The sequence below is a fragment of the Maylandia zebra genome, linkage group LG22 (assembly GCF_041146795.1).
Source record: "Maylandia zebra isolate NMK-2024a linkage group LG22, Mzebra_GT3a, whole genome shotgun sequence".
In the NCBI taxonomy this organism is placed as follows: Eukaryota; Metazoa; Chordata; class Actinopteri; order Cichliformes; family Cichlidae; genus Maylandia; species Maylandia zebra.
In genome coordinates this window covers 13,945,683-13,969,555 of record NC_135187.1, presented here as the reverse complement: position 1 = coordinate 13,969,555, position 23,873 = coordinate 13,945,683, and the positions used below count along the sequence as shown (strand labels likewise).

The window sequence follows — 23,873 nt, the reverse complement described above, 5'->3', positions numbered from 1 at the left end:
CGTGTTTTGTGGCTTTGGTTCACTTCACCTCACTCTTCCCCATTCTTGTCATTAAATCAGGCTGTTCTGCAACCATGGCAGCCATTCACTCTATGGCTTTATTCATGGTGTATTTTACCCCTTCACCAAAGGCCGTTCTCGTTTCCAACATTATATTTGCAGTGTTCGTCTATCTATCAATATCTGCGGAGTATTTTTTTAACGAGTATCCTATTTTCTAAAGCACAGCATGTAAAGGGTAGCTCGGTTAGCAGGATGCTAGCATGTAGCGCTTAGTGAGACACGCCTCAGACGAGTTGAGCAAAGACCCCGTCTGTGTACTTTATACGTGAGCAACGGATTTAAATAAAATTAAGGTTTCAAAAGACAAACTTGAAGATAAAAATATATATATACTCACCGGAGAGCCGCCAGGGTTTGCCGCTGCCATCTTGGCGCTCCTAAATTCAAAACTGCTTCTGCAGACAGGCATGGGAGGCGTGGAAATTGTCTTTGAGTTAGTCAAACGTTTTCCTTAGTTCGAGTAGATGATAAAAAAAAATAAATGGGATTTTAAGTAGGACTAGGCGTTCTGTAATGATCTCTATTTAGGAGAAAAACTTAATCACTCACCTCTAAACAGCTCTCTTTTAGGAGACAAACTGCTGGCTAACGGTGTCATGTGATCAAACAGCGTAATTTAATTGGCCGAGAGCCACTCGACTCGATCTGGTGCTGATTGCTCTGGCTTGGGTCATTAAAGTTCATCACTTTTGCAGTTGAATTTTTGCAGGTGAATTTTTGCAGGTGAATTTTTTGCAGGTGAATTTTTTGCAGGTGAATTTTTTTCAGGTGAATTTTTGCAGGTGAATTTTTGGCAGGTGAATTTTTTTCAGGTGAATTTTTTGCAGGTGAATTTTTGCAGGTGAATTTTTTGCAGGTGAATTTTTGCAGGTGAATATTTTTGCAGGGAAATTTGGAGGATAAAAATTCAGTGTCATAAATTCAATGTCTAAAAATACTTGAATTCTGATGATACTATATTTCTTCCATACATTTTTAACATGTATGAACATAACGCTAACTTTGAGCAATATTACTTGGATATTTATTTGATAGCAATAAAGTAAATAACAATAACAATTAAACAAGAATATTTCAAATACACAGTATGTAAAGGTGAAAAAACAATATTTTCAGTTGTTCACACAGGATTAACCTGAGTGACCTGTTCCTGGACCGTTTCTTGAACTGTAATAGATTACAGGAAGTCTCTGGCAGTGTTGTTGAATCTGCCCGAGCAAGATCAGACGTGGATGGGGTGCTGCAACTGAGGTTTGTCTTTTCTGGTCTGCGAGTGGAGAATCACACAGGGTGGTCTGCAAAGAGCTTTAGAATGCTTCCTCTCACTGTCCACTGCATCATCCATCCACAGGGTTTGCAGGGCTGGCTCAATCAATGGCTGCCACACCACTAAGATGTTTTCAGAAATATGCAAACAGGAGATGGTGGATGCTTTATTATTAGTATAATACTTGTAACTCTGTAGCAGACAACAGTTTAATAAAGTGCTATGTACAAAAAAACCCAAAAGATTAGATTCTATGCGTTTCAAAGATATTTAGTTTATATATTTTATATGATACAGTACATGTGTAAGAATGACCGATGTTGTGTCAAAAAATGATCGTCTGCCAAAACTGATTTCCGGTTTTTGCCCTAAACTGATTGCTCGTATTTAACCTGCCTGCTATGAATAACTTGCTGGTCTATAATACGTGAAACATATGTCAAATGTTTCCCTCATTAATGATATCAAGTCACTTTGAGCCACCAGCAACATTCCTGTAACAAGGTAGAAGCTGCAATCAGTTTTTGGCAGTGACTTTTATATCTGCTTTATTTATCCAGTTAAAAAAATATCTTGTTAACATTAGAAATTAATTTTTTAAGAGTAATCTGGCCAAGAGGACAGCAGACAGCGCAACAAATATATCAATTGTACCTACATTATAACCAGAGTTATACTTGAACAACAGGTAATTATTGTATATATAAAACCCCTTTGTAAACCATGTTCACCGAAGTCTATTTACTAACATACATAAAGATATTACACACAGAAACATTGGAAATCAGTCTTGGCAGGCGAACACTTTTTTGGTGTAACAGGGTCATAAATCACATTGTTATAATTACACAAAATGTGTTCTAAACCCCCAAACTGCTCCTTTTATACCTGACTTTTAGGACCTCCAAGCCTGTAGTTGTGTTCATTATCAGTTATAGCCCCTCCTCATTCTTTTCTTCTTCTTCTTTGGTGCAATACTATAAATACAGTGTACCCCTTTTGCCTCTCCCCTTTTTCTACAATTCCCCTGTGGGAGAGGTGGGTGTCATTTCTTTCCAACACCTTAAAAACACACATAATTCATATTTAGCCACCCTGATGTTTATGATTGCGATGTTAGTTCAGTTATTGTCATTATTAAGCCTGTTTTTGTAAGATGTGATAAGTGTGTAGTATGTGTGTATCATAAATGTGTTTTAGGCGCCATAAATGCTAGCATGAATATATACTCCTTGCTAGCTTGGGAGCTGTGGTGGGTTGAGCTAACCCTCTTCCCCACTGTTTGTATTTGGTCTAGGAGCTGGAGTGGGCAAATTATTTACTTGGAGGTCTTTCTTTCTTTTACCTTTTTTAGCAGGTATGTCAGATTTCATGTTGTTGTTTTTGTTTTATCTTATGTCAAATATGTTACGTGTAAATAAATATTTTATGTTTAATGTAAAAATAAATGCCAGCCCCTTTTTCTACAATTCCCCTGTGGGAGAGGAGCTGGAGTGGGCAAATTATTTACTTGGAGGTCTTTCTTTCTTTTACCTTTTTTATCAGACACAACGCAGAATCACACCGGTTACACTGGCACAACGCTGGCAATAATTCAATTATTCGTGTAGTTAGCTAAGTAATTCCTAAATGCGTGTAGATTAAAGGAAATTATTTTACCTGGACATGATTGTCTCTGATGAGCCTAAGGTACAAAAAAGAATTAAAATTGTCCAAACAATGGAGCAAAATTTCTGGGTCCATTTTAAAGTTTTCGCGCTGTGGTGCTAGCGACCGGAAAAACACGCAAGTAAGGGCGGAGTTGAAGGCTGGGAGGCTGTCCACAGCCCATCTGTTATGTTGGATACTCATTGTTTGTTCAATAAAGTTTCTATGGAGAAAAAAGGGGGCTGTCCACAGCCGCTCACTTCCTGACTACCCGTCTGTCTAAGGACACTACCTTGTGACGTAGGTAGGTAGTGTCCTTATGAGCATCCTTCCCCTGAATTCGGACACAGCACATGTCTCTCTCTATGCTGACGATTTATTGCTTTTTATTTCAAACCCAAATACTTCCCTACCATTGTCTCTACTCGCGCGTTTCAGTCAAGTCTCTGGTTATAAATTAAATCTGTCCAAGAGCTAACTTTGTCTATTAAATGAAGAAGCATTCCCAATAGATTTGTCGGGTTTCCCCTTTAAAGTGGTTAAAGAGCAGTTCACCTACCTGGGTATTACAATTACAAGAAAGTATAAGCAACTTCTCAAAGCCAACTTTTTACACTATTGAAGAATGTCAGACAAAGCCTTCAACAGTGGTCACCCCTGAACACAACTCTGGTCGGACGACTTAATTCAATTAAAATGAATATCCTTCCTAAATTCTTATACTTATTTCAATCTTTACCAGTCTTCATCCCCAAGTCTTTCTTTACAACTACAACAAAAATAAATATACACTTTAGGACTCGAGGTAAAGGGATCAATAACAATTTAAAATTTATATTTTGATGATTTAATGTCTTACACGCAACCAGTGGAAAGGGGAGGGAGACCTGCTGCTTCCAAATAGAGCACATTTCATTTAGAATGTTGTAAATCCAAACCCATTATGTATTCATGATTTGAATCCTGGGTTCAAAGCCATCAGGTCCTCAGTTTAGAAAAAAGAGAAAAGAAGAGGAGAAACGAGCAAAAGATACAGGTAAGCAGATGTGTCATTGGATAATGGCAGGTCATGTATCCTGAAACAATCAGAATCAGAATACTATTAATCCCTAAGGAAATCATGTGGGTTACAGTTGCTCCAAGAAGAAATGGTAAAAATAGTAACAGTAACAGACCAAACTTCAAAACTTCAAACAATACGTTATGTTACAGATTTTACACATTTACGAAATAGCACTAATATATACAGATCACTCAATTATAAATATCAAGGATTAACAGAGGTGATTATAAATAAATATCAAGAAAATTAGTGAGAATATTCCAGAGTAGAAAAGAGCGTGGGTTCAGCACAATATTAATTAGTCATTGTCAATTCTTTATTTGTCCTGTTCTCATTGTATGGCGAATGATGATGGCTGTTTGGTAGTCGTTTGCATACTATGCATACTCTCTCTCTCTCTTCATGTATGTGCGTGTTTCTCTGGTGAAATTCAGTATGGTTCCAGGGAGTGTTCGCCCAGGGCGCCAAACAGGCTAGTGTAACCGGTTTCTGCTTCATGCCGCTGCAACAGTTCGCCCCAAACAGACTCCTCAACTCTGCGTTGTGTAGTGTTTTTAAAAAGACAAGGAGTCTCTGATCGATCATTGCCACTTTATTTCCTGAATGGAAACAACGGTGTATTATCAGTGCACAGGCTCGCCACACACCACTCCGCACAGCACACTACGGCAGAACATCCCATTAGCATACCGCTTTAGCATACAGTTTCACACATTAATAAACAAATGAAGAGTAGCCTACATTTCATTTCATTTCATTTCATTTTTTATTTATTTCACACTTGGTACTACAAATCAAACAAAACAACCACATCTTCTGTCAACAAAACACAACAACCATGTGTGAAAAGGAGCAGGAAGAAGAAAATATTCTTATTAAACCCTGCCCCCTATCTACCATCGAACTTATATCACCGATGGGCACCAAAAATCAGGAACAAACTAATATTGACATTTCTCTCCGGTCGAATCCCAAACCAACATCACATTCATTCGCATTCTTCATACTGAGTTATCGTTTTAAACATATAACACTTTTTAAAACATTGTAAATTTATACAATTCTTTAAATTATAATGAAGTGAATTCCACAGTCTTATACCCCTAACCGTTGTGCTCATTAATCTTTGTGTAGTCCTGGCTAACTGATGTTTAAAATAAAATTTCCTTCTATTCTCTTCTCCCCTTGAACACATCAAAAATACTCTTTGTAACTTAAAAGGCAAAATATTATTTTTAGCCTTAAACATAATTAATAATGTCCGTAATTTCACTAAATCTCCTAATTTTAATAATTTTGATTCTATAAATAATTTGTTTGTATGTTCTCTATATTTAACATTATGAATTATTCGTATAACTTTCTTCTGTAATAGGTTTAAAGGTTTTATGGTATTCTCATATGTATTCCCCCAAACTTCAACACAATAGTTGATATATGAAAAAAACAAAGAAAAATATAAAATACGCATTGTTTTATAATTTAATAAATCTCTTATACTACCCAAAATATAAATACTTTTGACCATTTTCTTTCTAATATGTTCAATATGAGATTTCCATGTCAAATTCTCATCCACTATTACACCCAAAAAACGAAATTCAGTAACTCTTTCAATCAATTCTTCCTCTATAAACATAATGACTTTATCCTCCTTTACACGATTGCCAAATATCATATATTTCGTTTTTGTCAGATTCAAAGATAATTTATTTACATCAAACCATTTTTTTATTCTTAACATCTCAGAAGTCATAATTTCAACCAAGTCTTTCAAATTCTCTCCAGAACAATAAAAATTTGTGTCATCTGCAAATAAAATCGAATTTAACCTTTTAGATACGTCACAAATGTCATTAATATATAAATTAAAGAGTTTAGGTCCCAAAATAGAACCTTGAGGAACACCACATACAATCTTCAGTCTTTCAGAAGTATTGCCAAAATAATAAACATATTGCAACCTATTCTCTAAATAACTCATTAACCAATTCAATGCTACTCCTCTCACTCCATGGTTATACAATTTAGAAATCAAAATAGAATGTTGTATCGTATCAAAAGCTTTTTTTAAATCAACAAATACTCCCACTGTGTATTTATTATTATGTGTTGCAGATGAAATATCTTCAATAAAAGTCAACAACGCTAATGCCGTTGACCTATTTTTACGAAATCCAAATTGGTTTTCATGTATTAGTTGATATTTTTCAATAAAACTATCAAGTCTTTGTGCAAAGAGTTTTTCTAGCAATTTTGAAAACTGTGATAAAAGAGACACTGGCCTATAATTGTTAAAACTATGCTTATCTCCTGATTTATATAATGGTATTACTTTTGCCACTTTCATAAAACTGCTGTTGGACATGTGTCCACTAAGCACTTATTACACTCGGTGCCCATCAGCCAATCAAACATGTTTTGTGTGTCTGTAGGCCTACTACTTAGCTATATCGTGTGCGGAACAATACAACTCGCCTCTCGTATGGCTACGGCAGACTGGCAGTGATTACTGCAGCCAGCCTCACCAAACCAGCCACACCGAGAGGGGGGGCGCTTTTCCCCCATTACACTGACATTTGTGGCAAGTGGAATAATACCACATAAACACTATTACATTCCCCCCTGCTGAATTCCACTTGCACACTCAAATAAACAAACACCACAAACAAAAAAACACCATTAAAAAAAAACAGGTACACCACAGTCACCATAACACAGAGGACAAAAACCCAATAATCCTCAAAAAAAAAAAAACAAGATTATAAAAAATCCAATAGCTAATCCACAGCTATCAACATGTGAAAAATCTGTTCAGTAATACCAGGTCGTACAGTCACAAAGAAAATTCAGTCAGAGGACTATCCCCAAAGGAAGTAGTTAATCTAGTAGTAGGCTGTGGCACTTAGCCAACTGTGGCAGTAGTGGACTGACCTCATTTGAGACTGCTCCAGCTGCTATGTGATAGTGTATTTGCTACAAATTGAAGACCATATGCAAGTTTAGGAAATTAACCCGTGTATTATGTTGAAAAAAAAATGACATTGAGTGGATTTACACAGTATGGGTCAAAATGACCCGCAAAAGAATCAGAGTTGTCATAAAAATGCACTAAAACAATAGCAACTTTAATTTCCATTAAATAAATATGTAGAACACAGACATACAGTTTGACGTTCCATAACTATTTTTAGGAACAATTTGGTAAAGGTTTTTCGTTCTTACAAACACATTTCTTTTGAACTTGCCCGATATTCTCAGTTTTCCAATGTTCAACATTTTCAATTTTGTCCACATGATGGACAGAATGTAACTGTGTGCTTACTGCAGATGTACTTCTTGCATTTCTCACAAAAAGTGCTTGTTTTAAAACATGAATCTTCCTAACTTAGATTTAAAACAAAAGATTTCTACATCTCCTTCAGACTCAAAAGATGACAAACCAATCGACACACCTGAGTCACTGACTTTCTTAAATCCACTCACTCTCACTAGCTCTGTTTATTACTAATCACTGTGTAACTGCTGTACATTCACAGTAACTGCCATCTCCTTACAAATGTTTTTAAATTGACCACACTTATACAGACTGTATATAACAACCAACTCTAAAACGTTTGTTGGCAGAGAAAAGACACAGACAGACTATGCTTACAGGATGTGATGTGACAACACTAATGAAATATTGATGTGTCATTTTTGTTCAAGACATTTTTCTTATGGGCAAAAATATTAAAATCGTGATGAACAGGGGTGGTGATTCCTATGACTTTTTGTATATAATTTGGAATTTTTTACAAATGTGGTCCAAAAATAGATACATGATACCATTTCATTCATTTCAAATGTTTATTTGCATGACGCACAAACAGACACAATTGAAAGGTACAAATGTGTTGTGCATGAAACGAATTCAAACGTGGTGCAGATGTGTGTCACAAGTTGATCTGGCTGTAGGCTGTGGCACTTGGCCAGAGGTGGCGCTGGTTGATTCGAGTCCATGTTAGTGCACACAGCATTTACATTTATGTGTCACGGCTGCACAGCAGTCGTGTGGTGTATTGAAAAAAGGATCCAAAATGCAGGTACCGGCTGGGGTGCGAGTGAGTGTTTATTTACAGCGGTGAGAAGGTGACAAAACAGGAAGAGCAGAGCGGGGAGTAAACAAACCTAAACTGGGAAAACTAAAGAACAAAACTTAAACCAAACACTCACGGGAGGAGGAGCGAAATGCACAAAGAGAGATGGCAGAGAGACGCAGAATGAATACCAGGTAACAGAATAATGAGACTGACATGGAACTAAACAGACGACGCGACAGAGAGCACAGGAAAACACAGGGCTTAAATACACGGGGAGTAATCAGGGAATGGGCCACAGGAGGGAGACACAGCTGGGAGCAATAAGGCTAACGAGACAGGGGAGAGGTAAAACTGAACACACTGACATGAGACATGAACTTTCAGAATAAAACAGGAAACTAACAGACACAGAGAATCAGACAGGACACTGAACTTGACAGGCAGACTCATGAGCAGACACAATAACACCATGGACAGACAGAGGGAACACAGAGAAGTGGGAGCAGGCAGGCAAAGAACAGAAACCTAACAAATGGCAAAATCACAACAGAATACACACTCGGAATGAACAAAAGCATAAGGAAACACAAAACACTGAGTCCTCAGACTCAGGACCATGACAAAAACACTGAGTCCTCAGACTCAGGACCATGACATTATGTTAGACTACTTTTAATTAACTTCTTTGAATGAAAGAAAAAAAAATCTTGTTCATGACCTGTGTAGTATGTTAACACCAGTGTTGGGACTAACGCGTTCGCGTTACAGTAATCACATTATTGTTGTGGTAACGAGCACGGTAACTAGTTATTATGCCAAAATCAGGAACGCGTTAGTCGTTACTGGGATTTAGATAGGGTCGTTACTCGTTACTTCGTGTGGGGGTTATCGCGGAGCTTCCACAGATTCAGGCCAGCAGGTGGATGACAGAAAGGGGACGCAGAAGGAAGCGAGACCCGAGGTGGCCGCCGGTCCCAACTTCAGGTAAGAAGTTATGACCTGCAGTCTGTCTGGGTCAGATATAAACCAAGTTTAGGTGGAGTTTATTTTCGTTATTCTGACTTTTTCATACTGCGTACTAGCTAGCATGACATACAGCTGGGTGGGTGCTATGATGTTAGTGATGTTGAACTTTATTTTGTTCATAAGGATAATTATTAGAGTTGCCAACCTCCCGTAAAAAACAGAATCGTCCCGTATTCAGAGAAAATATCACGAGTTTTGTACAGGGAGTGCAGAATTATTAGGCAAATGAGTATTTTGTCCACATCATCCTCTTCATGCATGTTGTCTCACTCCAAGCTGTATAGGCTTGAAAGCCTACTACCAATTAAGCATATTAGGTGATGTGCATCTCTGTAATGAGAAGGGGTGTGGTCTAATGACATCAACACCCTATATCAGGTGTGCATAATTATTAGGCAACGTCCTTTCCTTTGGCAAAATGGGTCAAAAGAAGGACTTGACAGGCTCAGAAAAGTCAAAAATAGTGAGATATCTTTCAGAGGGATGCAGCAGTCTCAAAATTGCAAAGCTTCTGAAGCGTGATCATCGAACAATCAAGCTTTTCATTCAAAATAGTCAACAGGGTCGCAAGAAGCGTGTGGAAAAACCAAGGCGCAAAATAACTGCCCATGAACTGAGAAAAGTCAAGCGTGCAGCTGCCAAGATGCCACTTGCCACCAGTTTGGCCATATTTCAGAGCTGCAACATCACTGGAGTGCCCAAAAGCACAAGGTATGCAATACTCAGAGACATGGCCAAGGTAAGAAAGGCTGAAAGACGACCACCACTGAACAAGACACACAAGCTGAAACGTCAAGACTGGGCCAAGAAATATCTCAAGACTGATTTTTCTAAGGTTTTATGGACTGATGAAATGAGAGTGAGTCTTGATGGGCCAGATGGATGGGCCCGTGGCTGGATTGGTAAAGGGCAGAGAGCTCCAGTCCGACTCAGACGCCAGCAAGGTGGAGGTGGAGTACTGGTTTGGGCTGGTATCATCAAAGATGAGCTTGTGGGGCCTTTTCGGGTTGAGGATGGAGTCAAGCTCAACTCCCAGTCCTACTGCCAGTTTCTGGAAGACACCTTCTTCAAGCAGTGGTACAGGAAGAAGTCTGCATCCTTCAAGAAAAACATGATTTTCATGCAGGACAATGCTCCATCACACGCGTCCAAGTACTCCACAGCGTGGCTGGCAAGAAAGGGTATAAAAGAAGAAAAACTAATGACATGGCCACCTTGTTCACCTGATCTGAACCCCATTGAGAACCTGTGGTCCATCATCAAATGTGAGATTTACAAGGAGGGAAAACAGTACACCTCTCTGAACAGTGTCTGGGAGGCTGTGGTTGCTGCTGCACGCAATGTTGATGGTGAACAGATCAAAACACTGACAGAATCCATGGATGGCAGGCTTTTGAGTGTCCTTGCAAAGAAAGGTGGCTATATTGGTCGCTGATTTGTTTTTGTTTTGTTTTTGAATGTCAGAAATGTATATTTGTGAATGTGGAGATGTTATATTGGTTTCACTGGTAAAAATAAATAATTGAAATGGGTAAATATTTGTTTTTTGTTGAGTTGCCTAATAATTATGCACAGTAATAGTCACCTGCACACACAGATATCCCCCTAAAATAGCTAAAACTAAAAACAAACTAAAAACTACTTCCAAAAACATTCAGCTTTGATATTAATGAGTTTTTTGGGTTCATTGAGAACATGGTTGTTGTTCAATAATAAAATTATTCCTCAAAAATACAACTTGCCTAATAATTCTGCACTCCCTGTATTGATGTGAAAAGTAATGCAGTTTGTCCCGGACTTCAGCTACAATGGAAAAGACACAAAGCTGGAGTTATTCCGTGTTTGCTGCACAGCTGCCTCTTCTTCTCTCACCCTCTCTCTCCTGTTTCTACTTCAATCATGAAAACTGATCAATGATCAGCTGATCGGCTTTTCTTTCTTGTTTGTTTATCGAAAGAAACCATGCCGATGTCGCGTTAAACAACAGCAGCACGTTTAAACTTGATCAGCTGTTGTTAGAATTTATTTAATATTACTTTCTACTATCAGCTGATGTTTGCTGGAGCCACAGCCGTAAAAGCTGCTGGTCATGATATCGGTTTGGTTATCTGGTGAGAGGGAAACATGAAGATGAAACCAGGAAATGTTCTTACCGAGTCATCAGAGCTGAGCATGTGATGGAGAAACAGGTTTACCTTTTAGGTGACATGAATGAGTTGAAGGGAAGTTATGAACTGTTTCTGAGAGACAAATAACACCAGGATCCTTTTTTAAGTAGCTGACAGCTGGTAACTGTGCAGGGGCAGGTCTAGCAAAGTGTTGCCAGGGAGCCAGGTAGGGCATTAACAGGGAGAGGGGGGCACAAAGAAATACTTTTCTTTCTTATTCTCATTTAAAATGTCTAGCTTTTAAAAAATAATTATCTGAATCTTACAACAAGCGATTGATAGATTGATACATATATACCATCAAGACAGTGTACATCACTGTCACAACAGCGTTTGTTTTCATTCAAAGGCTTTATGATTTTTCCTATAATGGCGGGCCAATTTTTTGTCCCAGTCCAGCCCTGTATGCAGCTCATCTGCAGTCTGGTGTTACCTACATCTTCCTACTCGGAGTGCAGAATTTCCGAGTTCTGAGTACAATCAAAAGCACCACGACTGCAGTTTTTGTGTTGGATGTAAAAAGCGCACATGACGCTGTAACGTAGGCTAGAATCATGGCAGTGGTCAATGACGGTCCAGGCGTGGGATTTCTCTCGTGGAAATATGCACATTATTTTATTTTATTTTCTATTGGTAGGTGGCACAGTGCATTTGTGGCAAGTAAGCAAGCTAGAAGACTGGTAAAGTTATGGAAGCAACACATTAACAAGAGAATTCTGAGTAAAACCAAAGTTACTTTCCCTAGTTACTTTGAAAGTAACGAGTAACTTGAAGTGGCTGAGTTACTTTTGATAGAAGTAACTAGTACTGTAACTAAGTTACTAATTTAAAGTAACTTACCCAACACTGGTTAACACTATTGGAAGTAAAAACTAACAAGCTCTGACTTAAGGCAACACAAGTGAATAAATTAAATAAAAATAAAATAAATATAAATGTAAATATATAAACACTTCTACCTCTGAGTTAAGATGGAACAGGAGGGTATGGAATTAAAACAGTGCTTACAGAGGCCGCCTGTGCAGAAAATTTAAAAAACTTTATGCAGGAAAACATCTGAACCTTTTTGAAGCAATGCCTGAAAGTCACTGCACTTTAAACTGGGATGCAATTGCTTGGTGTCATAGTCATGATTATTAATTGGGGTAAATGTTGAGTCGGCAGATAAGAGCTCATAAATAAAACATTGACTCCCAAAAATATATATGGTATAAAACTGGTTGTAGTCCAGTTTCAAGGTGTGGTTGCTTTCCCACGATAATCTGTGACATGCATGTAAACAACCTCATGTCAAACTAGTTTGACATGTTTCTGGTTTTTTTTTTTTTCCTCAAACAGCCATGTTGTTTGGGTGTGTTTACACTGTGACAAAGTCGTCCTGTTCAGTTGTTAATAAGGACAACTAAGAAGCTCGGTGTGTACCCTCACCTGGTGCAGGCGGGGTGTGCAGGTACACCTCCTCACTGTACTCTCCGTAGCCCGCCTTGTTGCAGCCTCTCACCCGCAGCACGTACACGCTGTCCATTTCCAACCTGTCAATCACAGCGCTGCTTCCACTCACTTCGTCCAATCGCTGCCAGCCCCAGCGTGCAGCAGCCAGTCCTCCTCTGATCCCACCTCTGGACGCTCCTCCTGGTACTACACCACGACGGCGATACTCTACAGAAAAGTGCCAGGATGGTGAAGACTCAGGGGGCAGAGGGCAAGGAAGGAATCAACAAACGCTTTCAGGAGGGACAGTGAGGAAGACTCACAGTTTTTTAAGGACGTATGAAAAAGAAAAATTAATGAATAAAAGATAAGACTGTTTTTAATCTATATTGCTATTGTAATAAAAAGAATATAAACAGCACATTAGTGACATCCCTTCAGTTTTTATTTCCAGATACTGTGCTGTATGTGGGGCTTTCCATATTTCCTTTCACATATTTACATTTGAACCTAGCCAGGGTGTTCCCTGCCTCCTCTCTGATGGATATTTACTTTTATAATAATAGATGCAACAATAAACTGAACTTTCAAATAATGAGTTAAGGGTATGCACAAATAGTCCCAGTATCTAATAAATTGGGCAGCCAATCATAAGAATGTAGGCCCAAAGGTGCAAGGCACTAAAATAGCTTGTTACAGAAAAAAAATAACAAATATGGTACTGGAAACTTTGGCAATACACACATTTTGTGCTATTCTTTGGATTTACTGACAACACTGCTTATGCTGTTTCTTTATTTGGCAAGATGATCAGCTGAAAAACAAGTCAATTATAAAACATGAATCCTATATTGGAAGTTATGATTCCTATACATTCTAAGGCTGCTTCTTCTACCCTGAAGCCAAACAACACAGAGAAGAATGCACGAAGAGAAGTCTCTGAAGATTTCCCCTCAAAAAAAGAAAGAAAGAAAGCGCTAATCTAAGATCTATTCTCAATTCAATTCAAATTCTATTTTCTTTATTGTCCCACAAGGGGAAATTAGTTTAGCAGCAGGAGGATAAGAACAACAGAACAATACTATAAAACAATAATAACAATAATAATGATAGAAAATTCAAGGACAATTATTTGCCATTAAGGAGACAAGACGCAGTAGGGATAAAAGAGACTCTCTATCAAATCAGAGAGTGATTACTCAACGTAAACAAAAAGGAAACCTGTTATGAGTCTGGCAAGAAGCCTGCACAAAACAGGGCTGATCTGTTTCTTTCAACAGTTCCTGCGTGAATGCCATGAGCCCAGCGTGTTCCAACAAGCCACGTCTCTCCGCCACTTGAGCAGCCAGTGCCTCGCCTCATTTCTGCCGTGCCCCCTCCAGCCTGGGTGAGCGAAGTGTGACGCTCGGCGAGAGCGGCCGTCAAATCCCTGATGCTCTGAGCCAGCTGCTCTCTGGCCGATACACTGTTTACCTGGTGAGGAAAAAGCACAAAGACAAGTTTGGAGAACTAACACCAGGCTTCTGCTGGTACATTCTTAAAAAGGGTCCAAATAACATTATAAAACACTTTGAGAAAAGACACATGTTTGGAGTTATGTATGAAACATGCAGCAGTTGCATAGTATCCAATCCTAAACAGTCAAGCTGAACAAATACTTGCAGTAGCTGCTGACTGATTTTAATCCCATGTTCTGGGAGATTTTGTGGGCCAGAAGTATTAATCACCTCAGTCTGTGTGATGGAACTCTCCAGCTGGGTAATCTGAGCCAAAACTGTGTCCTGGTTGGACAGAATGTAGTTCATCTCCTTTGTAATCTTCTCCTGTCAAATTAACACCGAATATGTGACACAGAAACAACAAATGCACACAGATTATCAGTTTCACACAGCCACACATCTGCATTATCTTGCACACTATGCTTGTCTAACAGTTAAAGCTGCATTACTGTAGCTTTTTAAACAGCACTGCATCATTTTTATCTTCACCTTCATTGCATTTGCTGGTTGTATTTCAAATGTTAGTGAAGTGCAAAACTATTTTAGAGATCTGGACTTAGTCTAAGTGGTGCAACAATTCCTCCATGATAGCTCAGAATCTCATCTCTGCAGTCTTGCGTGAAAGACTTGGAGCAGAGTCGCTACTTCTCCAAATAAAAAGGAGCTAGTTGAGGTTGTTTATCTGACCTTGTCAGATGGCACCTGGGTGAGGTGTTCCAGACAAGTGAAAGAAGATGGAAGGATAGATAGGGACGGGAATCAAGAACCGGTTCTCTAGTCCAATTCCTTGGAATTGTTAGTCTGCCTGCCGATCGATCCTGTTTATCGGTTGCATTTGCACTTGTGCAACAATCAGCTGATTTCAGTTTGTTTGTCAGAGGAAGCAGTGAAGCAGTCTTTGACTACTATAATATATTATTTTAAACTGTGAAATGGAGGGTTTCACACTATTCACATATATGCTGGCTTCACTACTACATGTTTGCTTTGTGTGTATTCCTGCCTCTAGTAAACCTTTCACTGTGCGGGACAGAGATAGATGTCAGATTGTGAGTCAAACCTTCAGCGCTTGGTACGCCTGGGCCACTGGGAGGATTTTATGTCCGGTGTGAATGCGGCGCAGTTTGCAGAGGGGGCAGAGCAGCCGCTGACATGACCGACAATAGAACTGCAGCTTCTCCTGGTCGTGTTCTGGACAAGTCAGCACCTGAGCGAGACAGGCAAAATAGATGAGAACAATTTAATCTGAGGCACATTTTACTGAGTAGAAGAAAACAGGAATGTAGCACACAAGTGTGAGTATGCCTGGGTAATTTATTGCTTTGCCTTTTGCTAAGCAGCCAAGAGCCAGTGGAGGGCTCTGAAAAACAAAAGTAAAGTAAATGTAAAGGGGTCTCTGTATTTTCTTCTTGTGTTGTTGCAATTTAAGTGGGTCAGAAATCCATATTTTGCACATGGAAAGAAACCATAACTGTTCCATCCATGCAGTCTTATGATAATGTAGAATTACTGTCCTTTATGCAACTTGAACTGTGCCTCGCATGGCAATCACACTTTCTATATAATGCAGTGCAATATAACTACACTCGATTTACCACTTATTTAACAACATATACCATTAATACTTATAAACCCTCAGCAAAGCATGTCTTGTTGAAAAGTGTAAGAAAAGACTTCATGTCTGCTGCCTCCTCTCTGATGGATATTTACTTTTATAATAACAGATGCAACAATAAACTGAACTTTCTAATAATGAGTTAAGGGTATGCACAAATAGTCCCAGTAAATGTAATAAAATAGGCAGCCAGTCATAAGAATGTAGGCCCAAAGATGCACGGGAGGTAAAACAGCTTGTTACAGAAAGAAAATAACAAAGGGGCTTATTATTATATAAATAAGACTCATGCAAAGCAACTCCAAGAATAAAAATATGGTACTGGAAACTTTGACAATACACACATTTTGTGCTATTCTTTGGATTTACTGACAACACTGCTTATGCTGTTTCTTTATTTGGCAAGATGATCAGCTGAAAAACAAGTCAATTATAAAACATGAATCCTATATTGGAACCAATGAAGTTATGATTCCTATACATTCTAAGGCTGCTTCTTCTACCCTGAAGCCAAACAACACGGAGAAGAATGCACGAAGAGAAGTCTCTGAAGATTTCCCCTCAAAAAAAGAAAGAAAGCGCTAATCTAAGATCTATTCTATCAAATCAGAGAGTGATTACTTAACGTAAACAAAAAGGAAACCTGTTATGAGTCTGGCAAGAAGCCTGCACAAAACAGGGCGGATCTGTTTCTTTCAACAGTTCCTGCGTGAACGCCATGAGCCCAGCGTGCTCCAACAAGCCACGTCTCTCCGCCACTTGAGCAGCCAGTGCCTCGCCTCGTTTCTGCCGTGCCCCCTCCAGCCTGGGTGAGCGAAGCGTGACGCTCGGCGAGAGCGGCCGTCAGATCCCTGATGCATGACTGTTACATGACCATTATTTATTTAATTTACTTTAATAGTCTCATGCAAAGAGTCCTCTTAAAGACACAGCACCCCAAACTTTACATTTCATATTTTATTGTCTTTTGTTCTGCAGCAATTCCAGATTCAAAAGCAGTCCTGAGATCATAACATCAGAAACATTTTGTAAAACATGCAGCAAGTTTTTAGAATTCTCCAAATCCTCAAATGCAAACATTCACTGTAACAGCACACGAGTGTCGTGTTTGTTAAAGAATATGTTTTAAAAAAGTGAAGGAAGGAGGAGTGGTTGGAGATGAAAGGAGCATTCTAGAGGGAGGGGGGAGGGATACTGGGTGTGGTGATGTATAAAGCATCTTTGCCACCCACTGGTTCATCACAACAGCTCTACCAAGATCAACAGTAGCCTCCAATTGTCTTAAACCTCAGCACTGGTGAGTAGAAAATCCTACAAGTGCTTTTTTTGCTCGCTCTGGAAACTTTTCCTGGGTTTTCTTGATTGTTTGTTTGTTCGTTTTGATCAAGCAATGCTCATTACAGTTAGTTTTGTATGAATGCACATTAAGAATTAGCAGAAAAGTATTGATGAACTGCAAAGTTTATCACATCCATGTGGACTTTAATGCTTAAACTTCTCTTCTTGCTTATGAAACTTGATGCTGCAAAAGACTGAGCTCATTTTGTCTGAATCCAACTAACTTGTTTGGAAACTCATTTTTACGGATGCATTAAAAAGTTTTTGGGGGGGTTAGGAGCGATTCTCACCTTTAACTGCAACCTAATTGAGGAATGATGCGGTACAGGTTTTGTGCTCTCTTTCCTTGTAACTCCCTTCGGTTTCCAAACTCTCTGATGCCAAAGTTTCTTCAGCTTAGCGCACCCTAGAGAGGGAAAAACATTGTATGACTCACAACATAACCACTAGCAAATCTCTTGGGTTTATACAGTCAAGTGGAAAGAACGCATAATTTAGATATACTATGTTAGAAGAACAGACATCTGATGTTGCTTTGGGGACTTTAATTAAGCTGCAACCTGCTTCCTTATCTCCTTCTGCTGTTGCCATAACAATGTCCTGTGTCACTTGGCAGAGACGCTACATTAGAGACCGCTGAAAAGGGAAATAAGAGTGGTGGGGCCCAGGTGGAAATCTTGAGTTTATTTTTATCAAGCTCCACTGAGAACCCAGAGAAACTTTGGCAAAGACAAACAGTAATATCAGCCACTGTTTTCTGCTATGACCTCCAGTATGCACTTGCACATGCATATGTTTTACTGCATGTATACATGTATAATTCCAGAATTTAAATATATTAGCAATGTAATTTGTAGAAGTGGTTCAAAAGTAACTGAGTAGCTTCACTGCATCATTATTTTAGGCAAACCTAAAATGGACCTCACAGGGTTAAACGACTCAATCTCTTTCACTCTGGTTTTACCAAGCAGGCCCTGCCTATTCCCCTTTTCCCCCCTCGTTTAGTTCTAAATAATTCCTCGTGTTCCAAATATCAATGATGTCCTTTGTTAAGATCCTACATTTGACCACAATACCACGTGATTCAGCCTAATCTGCACCAGATAATGAGTCATAGCAGAATTATGTGTAAACGTTATTCAGAGGAGGCATCTTTCTTTAATCAGTGTGGATTTCCTGTATAAACAAATACCACTGCAGTCTCAGACGTAACATTTTGTTTTCCTTCTGTCTCCCTAAACTAGCCCCAAGCATGTCTTCTAGCATCCAGCAGGCTATGGCACTGCTCATTGGCACCTTTCATAAATACTCTGGCAAGGAGGGAGACAAACTCACCCTAAGCAAGGGAGAGCTGAAGGAACTTCTTCAAAATGAGCTTGGAGACATATTTGGCGTGAGTGGTCTCTATCCTCCCTCTATCTCACACCCAGTAGGTTGCCTGAAAACACTGCCATACTGATGCAGAGCTTTTACTTTGAGAGAGTGGAAAATACACAGATTTTCCCCTGTGGTTTGCGCAACTATTTGGGCAGAAGTAGGCTGAGCAGTTCTTTGTTTTATGATCACTTAGTGTCTAAATTCAAGCTAACACTTTTCTCCATTGCAGAAATCCACTGACAAGGCAGAAGTGGACAAGATCTTCAAGGGTCTGGACGCAAACGCGGACGGCACTGTGGATTTTCAAGAGTATGTCACGCTGGTCGCCTGCCTCACTATGCTCTGCAACGAGTTCTTCGCCAAAAAATAAGGATCCAAGCGCCACCTTGCGGCCAACTGAGAGAGCTGCCGTTCGGTGACAGGAAGTGTCCCTTGACAGCTTTTTTGAAAAAGATATAAACACAAATATATGACAGTGAATTCAAACTTGTACTGAAATCCAAAATGAAATAAATCTTTTTTTTTCTCTCTCTGAAAGACTAGAGTTGCATTTTGTGCATTCTTTAACTGGGAGAACTATTTGTTCCAGTATTGAGCAATTGCAGAATCTTTGGAAGGCTTATGATAACAAGAATGTTTGCCTCGGAAATCAAAATCTTTCTATCAGCAGAGTTCATGCTTTGCAGCTGAAGTATCGTCTAAGTTTCCTAAAGTGTCTTCAGGAAAGGAGCAATACCACTGCAAGTTCTGACAGGAAGGATGTCACCAACGCTGACAGAGATGCAGAACTGAAAATATCTACCAGAGCAGGCTTTTTGAAGTTGCACTGAAGAAACTTTTGAAAGAAGCAAGAACACAAGCCTGATCTTACTAATAAAAAGTGAACTTCTTAAGCAAAACATCCTTATATCATACATCCTTAAATTTAACACACTCTGGGTTTCAGTTTTGGAACCCATTTCCACACAATGAATTAAGATATGCGTAATATTCGGAAATGACACAGGGAAAAAGTACTGAATGCATGAAGAAACATTTAATGATGGGCAAAACTAACGAGCTCTCTCGGGCCCTTTGCAACTTTATTGTTGCAAAACATACTGATTTCATTGGTTAAAGAAGAATTTCTAAACTACTGAAGGTTTCAGTGTTGGGGCCATAATCCGAAAGTGGAAAGAACATAATTGCAGCATAAACCGGCCACGACCAGGTACTCCCCGCAAGATTTCAAGCACAGTGTCACGGTCAGCGGGGGCAGACCGTGTGGAGAGTGTGTGTGGTGGACCCAGGCGCGAACACAGTTGAGGAGATGGGAGTGAACTTAAACTGAGAGCGAGCCTTTATTCAGGCTGATGCAGAGGGGAGTGGACAAAACATAATAGGGACAGAGACTGCAACTAACCAAAATCCTAAACAGGAGAAACACTAACCTGACTGAAAAGAATAACTATGATCACTGTGAACAGAATGCTGTGCAGATGCATGGTAACTGTGAACCAAATAGCGTGACGAAACAGACATGACCTGCACGGAACCTCATTGTGCAGCTGCATGAAAAACAACATAAACCAAATGGCAAACATGAACTGCACAGAATCCTGAAACCCACTTAACTTGACCAGGGGGCGGTACACAGACAACACGACAACGAATAAAGGAAGACTGAGGACTTAAATACACACATGAGGTGATCAGGGGAAGTGGAGACACATGAGAACACAGCTGACTCGAATGAAACATAATGACAATACAGGGGAGAGTAACACTAACTACAATGAACAAAGAACACCAGACTCTTACAAAATAAAACAGGAAACACGGAGACATAGACATGGAGATAAAACATGAGATGAACTTAACCACAGACATGAAACATGACATGAATTTACTGAGTACGGGGGGAGATGACAGAAATAACTAAGAAATAAAGTCTGAACAGCAACCTAGAAATTAACTAGTTTGACAATGAATACAAAAAATACATAAAACTCAAACACTGGGTCACACGACCCAGTACCGTGACACAGAGGAGTGAAAAGAATTATCTGAAGAGTTGAAAGAAAACAATAGTTAATGCACTCAACCACGTTGCCCTGTATCCATGCTCATTGCTGAAGAAAAAGCATGTTAAAGCATGTTTAAAGTTTACTGAACAACATTTAGATAAGCCTGTGAAATACTGGAAGAAAATCTGTGAAAATCGCCGTGATGTGGGACTGTTTTTTATCGTACGGTACTGGCACGTTTCATATAATCAAAGGAAGGATGGGAAAATATACCGAGACATTTTTGATAAAGATCTGCTGCCATCTGATGAAGATGAAATGCAGACAATGATCCCAACTACACAGCCAAGGAAACTCTCAGTTTGTTTCAGAGGAAGAAAATAAAGCTGCTAGAATGACTCAGCCAATCACCTGACCTGAATTCAATTGGAAATCTATAGAAAGAACTAAAGGTCAGAGTTCAGAAGGGGCTCACGGAACCTTCAGGATATGAAGACTGTGTGGAACAATGGGCCAAAATCACACCTGAGCACAGCATGCGACTAGTTTCTCCATACAGGAGGCATCAAGAAGCTGTCATCACCAACAAAGACTTTTGTGCAAAGTGTTGAATAAATTTCAGTAAGCGTGTTCAATACTTTTTCCCTGTGTCATTTCTCAGTTTTATACACAGTTTATGTATATCTGTGGTTTCATTTCTTTGCATGTGTGGATGTGATCGGTTGTTACTGACATCTGGTGAGAATTTCACATCAATAACACCTTTAGAAATATGTTTACTTAGAAAAGTGGTGATGTGTTCAAAACCTATTTTAACCGCTGTACTTTTTTTGATTGTTTGAAAATTAGCTACTCTGTCTTGTTCGCTTGTTATCCTGCAAAAATAGGGTGCTGTCTTGAGCAATAGTGCTTCAGACTTTCTGAAGGTGTCCCTGGACTTTCAGTGGCTCCAAAGCCTCATTAGAAATAGTCTCAGTGTAAGGAAGCTATAAAGAAGTCATTCTTAAGATAGGAAAGCAAGGAGAAAAGACTGCTATATACTAAATTACACAAATATTATAAGGTGAAGGTATATTGCAACAAAACTGTGACAGACAACAGAAAAAAAACAACACAAAAAATGTTTTTTAGGTCATTGAAGAAACCTGGAGAGCTAATCCTGAAGACTACTTAAAGAATTGGCTAGAAAACTACTCTAATATGTCAAAGAATAGGCGGTCATACCAAAGATTTTTGGATCATTCAAATTCTGTTTTTGTTGTTTGTGCTGTATTTCCATGTAGCTTTGTCCAGGTCTCCATAAATCACTGCATCTATTTCCCATTTTCCTAGAAAACCATGACAACAGCACATGACTTTGCACATGACTTTGCTTGTGTAACATTTAAGTAACTCCTGTAAGACTGAAAATGAATTAATACTTGGGGCACAATATACCCTTCCTGTTTATTTCATAGCTTTTGTTGCATAGTTAGAGTGTGTGTTGCACTGCTGCATATAGTATTTTCAAAATGTTATCCATCTCCCACTTTTGCTACTTTATTTGTACATTTTTTCTTGAAAATTAATCAATGAATGAATCTTTGGAATTCTAGGCAATCGTTCGCAGTACTAATACGATGGATATTTGAGTCATGTGAAAAATAATTTCTCACAGGCTTCTATGCAGTACTGTGAAAAAATACCTACAACCCATGATTCAGTACTTGTAAAACCACATTTAGCAGCAATAACTTGAAGTAATCACTTTCTGTATGACTTTATCGGTTTCTTGCATTGCTGTGGAGGAATTTTGGCCTACTCATCTTTACAATGTTGCTTCATTGTAAAAGTCGCCTTGAGGCGACTTTTGTTGTGATTTGGCGCTATATAAATAAAATTGAATTGAATTGAAATTGAATTCAGTGCATTGAGGTTTGTGGGCATTTGTTTTTGCACCGCCTTCTTAAAGTGCCACTACAATATTTTTATCTGGCTGAGGTCTGGACTTTGACTGTGTCATTGTAACACTTTGAGTCTTTTCTTTTTCATTTATTCTGTTGGAGATTTGCTGCTGTTCTTACATTTATTGTCCTGTTGCAGCTTCAGCTGTCAGACAATTGGCTTCACAATTGACTCGAAAATACTTTGGTATACAGACGAGTTCTTAGTCAACTTAATGACTGCAAGGTGGCCAAGTCTTGTGGCTGCAAAACAAGCCCAATCACTATCAGCAGTTTCACCATGTCTTCTGTGAGGAAAATAATATCTTACTGTTCACATAAGATAAAGCAGGGATTAAACGCTTTTATTGGAAGTAGAACAAAAACAACAGAACAGTTAAAACTAAATAAAGAAAAAACAACTACAACTATTTATTCTATGAAGGATTCCACTGGGAACATTACTCATGATCCACAACAAATAAAAAAAATCTTTTACTCTTTTATGAAGCTTTATACTCCACACAGATGAATCCTTCCAGCGCTGACATTGCAGAAGATAAATCTACCGAAACTACATGACAGATTGTGGATCTGGATTCACCTCTTTCAATGTCCAAAATTCCCAGAAGCCCCACAGCATCTCCCAAACAACAAAGCCCCAGGTCCACATGGTTTTCCAGCAGAGTTTTACAAAGATTCTGGCCTACACTTGCACCTATTTTTTTTCAGTCATCACCAAACCCTCACTCCTCCACCGTTGTGCTTGATAGTTGGTGCGAGGTATTTGTGCTGATATGATTTGTTTGTTTTTTGCCATATCTGAGTATCATGGCCTAACATCTCCACTTTGAATTTGTGAGACCTTCTCATGGCAACACTTCTAAACAAGCTGTACTTGTTCATTCTTTTTCTATTTGTACTGTCATGAACTTTAACATTTGTTCATGCTAACTAGGCAGAGTCTGAGATGTAGTTGATGGACTGTTGCAGTTTCTCTGAGCATTGCACTTTGGCAAGAATGTGGCATTCTTTTAACACACACCTGAATGCTCCAGACCAGGAAACTGCCAAAATATCTGCTTTTATAGAGGTGCTCACACTTGCTGATGATCATTTAATCAACCGCATTTGATTAGCAGCAACTAGCTAATACTTGCCCTCTTAATTCCTATGGAAACGGTAAGAGTTTACTTAAGTTTTATATGTCTGCAAAAACTTTTTTAACATGACTGCATATTATTCTACCGTAGTGCATTGTTGGCAATAAAGACAAGTCATGTGGTTTAGTGGTTTACAACCTGCAAGTTTTCATTCCAATCAAATAAGACAGGAAGTGACAGCTTATCTCTCCCTCAGTACTCTAAAA

At 39.0% G+C, this 23,873-nt stretch overlaps 2 protein-coding genes across 2 annotated transcripts; one reads left to right on the top strand and one right to left on the bottom strand.

The window, feature by feature from the left end:
- Positions 1-12,718: 12,718 nt before the first annotated feature.
- Positions 12,719-17,790, bottom strand: LOC106676726 (tripartite motif-containing protein 46-like). The gene is made up of 6 exons (XM_076879618.1): positions 17,760-17,790; positions 17,490-17,605; positions 15,307-15,453; positions 14,475-14,570; positions 14,043-14,220; positions 12,719-12,975 (listed from the first exon to the last, which is right to left on the bottom strand). Exons 1-6 carry the CDS (start codon positions 17,788-17,790, stop codon positions 12,719-12,721), a joined length of 825 nt encoding a protein of 274 aa, XP_076735733.1.
- On the top strand, positions 17,050-19,113 carry LOC101467985 (ictacalcin). The gene is made up of 3 exons (XM_004549049.2): positions 17,050-17,158; positions 18,444-18,592; positions 18,806-19,113. The coding sequence occupies exons 2-3, from the start codon at positions 18,452-18,454 to the stop codon at positions 18,944-18,946; spliced, it is 282 nt and encodes a 93-aa protein (XP_004549106.1). The 5' UTR covers positions 17,050-17,158; positions 18,444-18,451; the 3' UTR covers positions 18,947-19,113.
- Positions 19,114-23,873: the final 4,760 nt, after the last annotated feature.

Coding starts and splice junctions, on each gene's coding strand:
- LOC106676726 (XM_076879618.1), bottom strand. CDS start 17,790: ATGGCAACAGCAGAAGGAGATAAGGAAGCAG. Junction 14,571..15,306: donor AGGCGTACCAAGCGCTGAAG/GTTTGACTCACA, acceptor TTAATTTGACAG/GAGAAGATTACAAAGGAGAT. Junction 12,976..14,042: donor TGGAACACGCTGGGCTCATG/GCATTCACGCAG, acceptor ACTTTTCTGTAG/AGTATCGCCGTCGTGGTGTA.
- LOC101467985 (XM_004549049.2), top strand. CDS start 18,452: ATGTCTTCTAGCATCCAGCAGGCTATGGCACTGCTCATTGGCACCTTT. Junction 18,593..18,805: donor AGCTTGGAGACATATTTGGC/GTGAGTGGTCTC, acceptor TCTCCATTGCAG/AAATCCACTGACAAGGCAGA.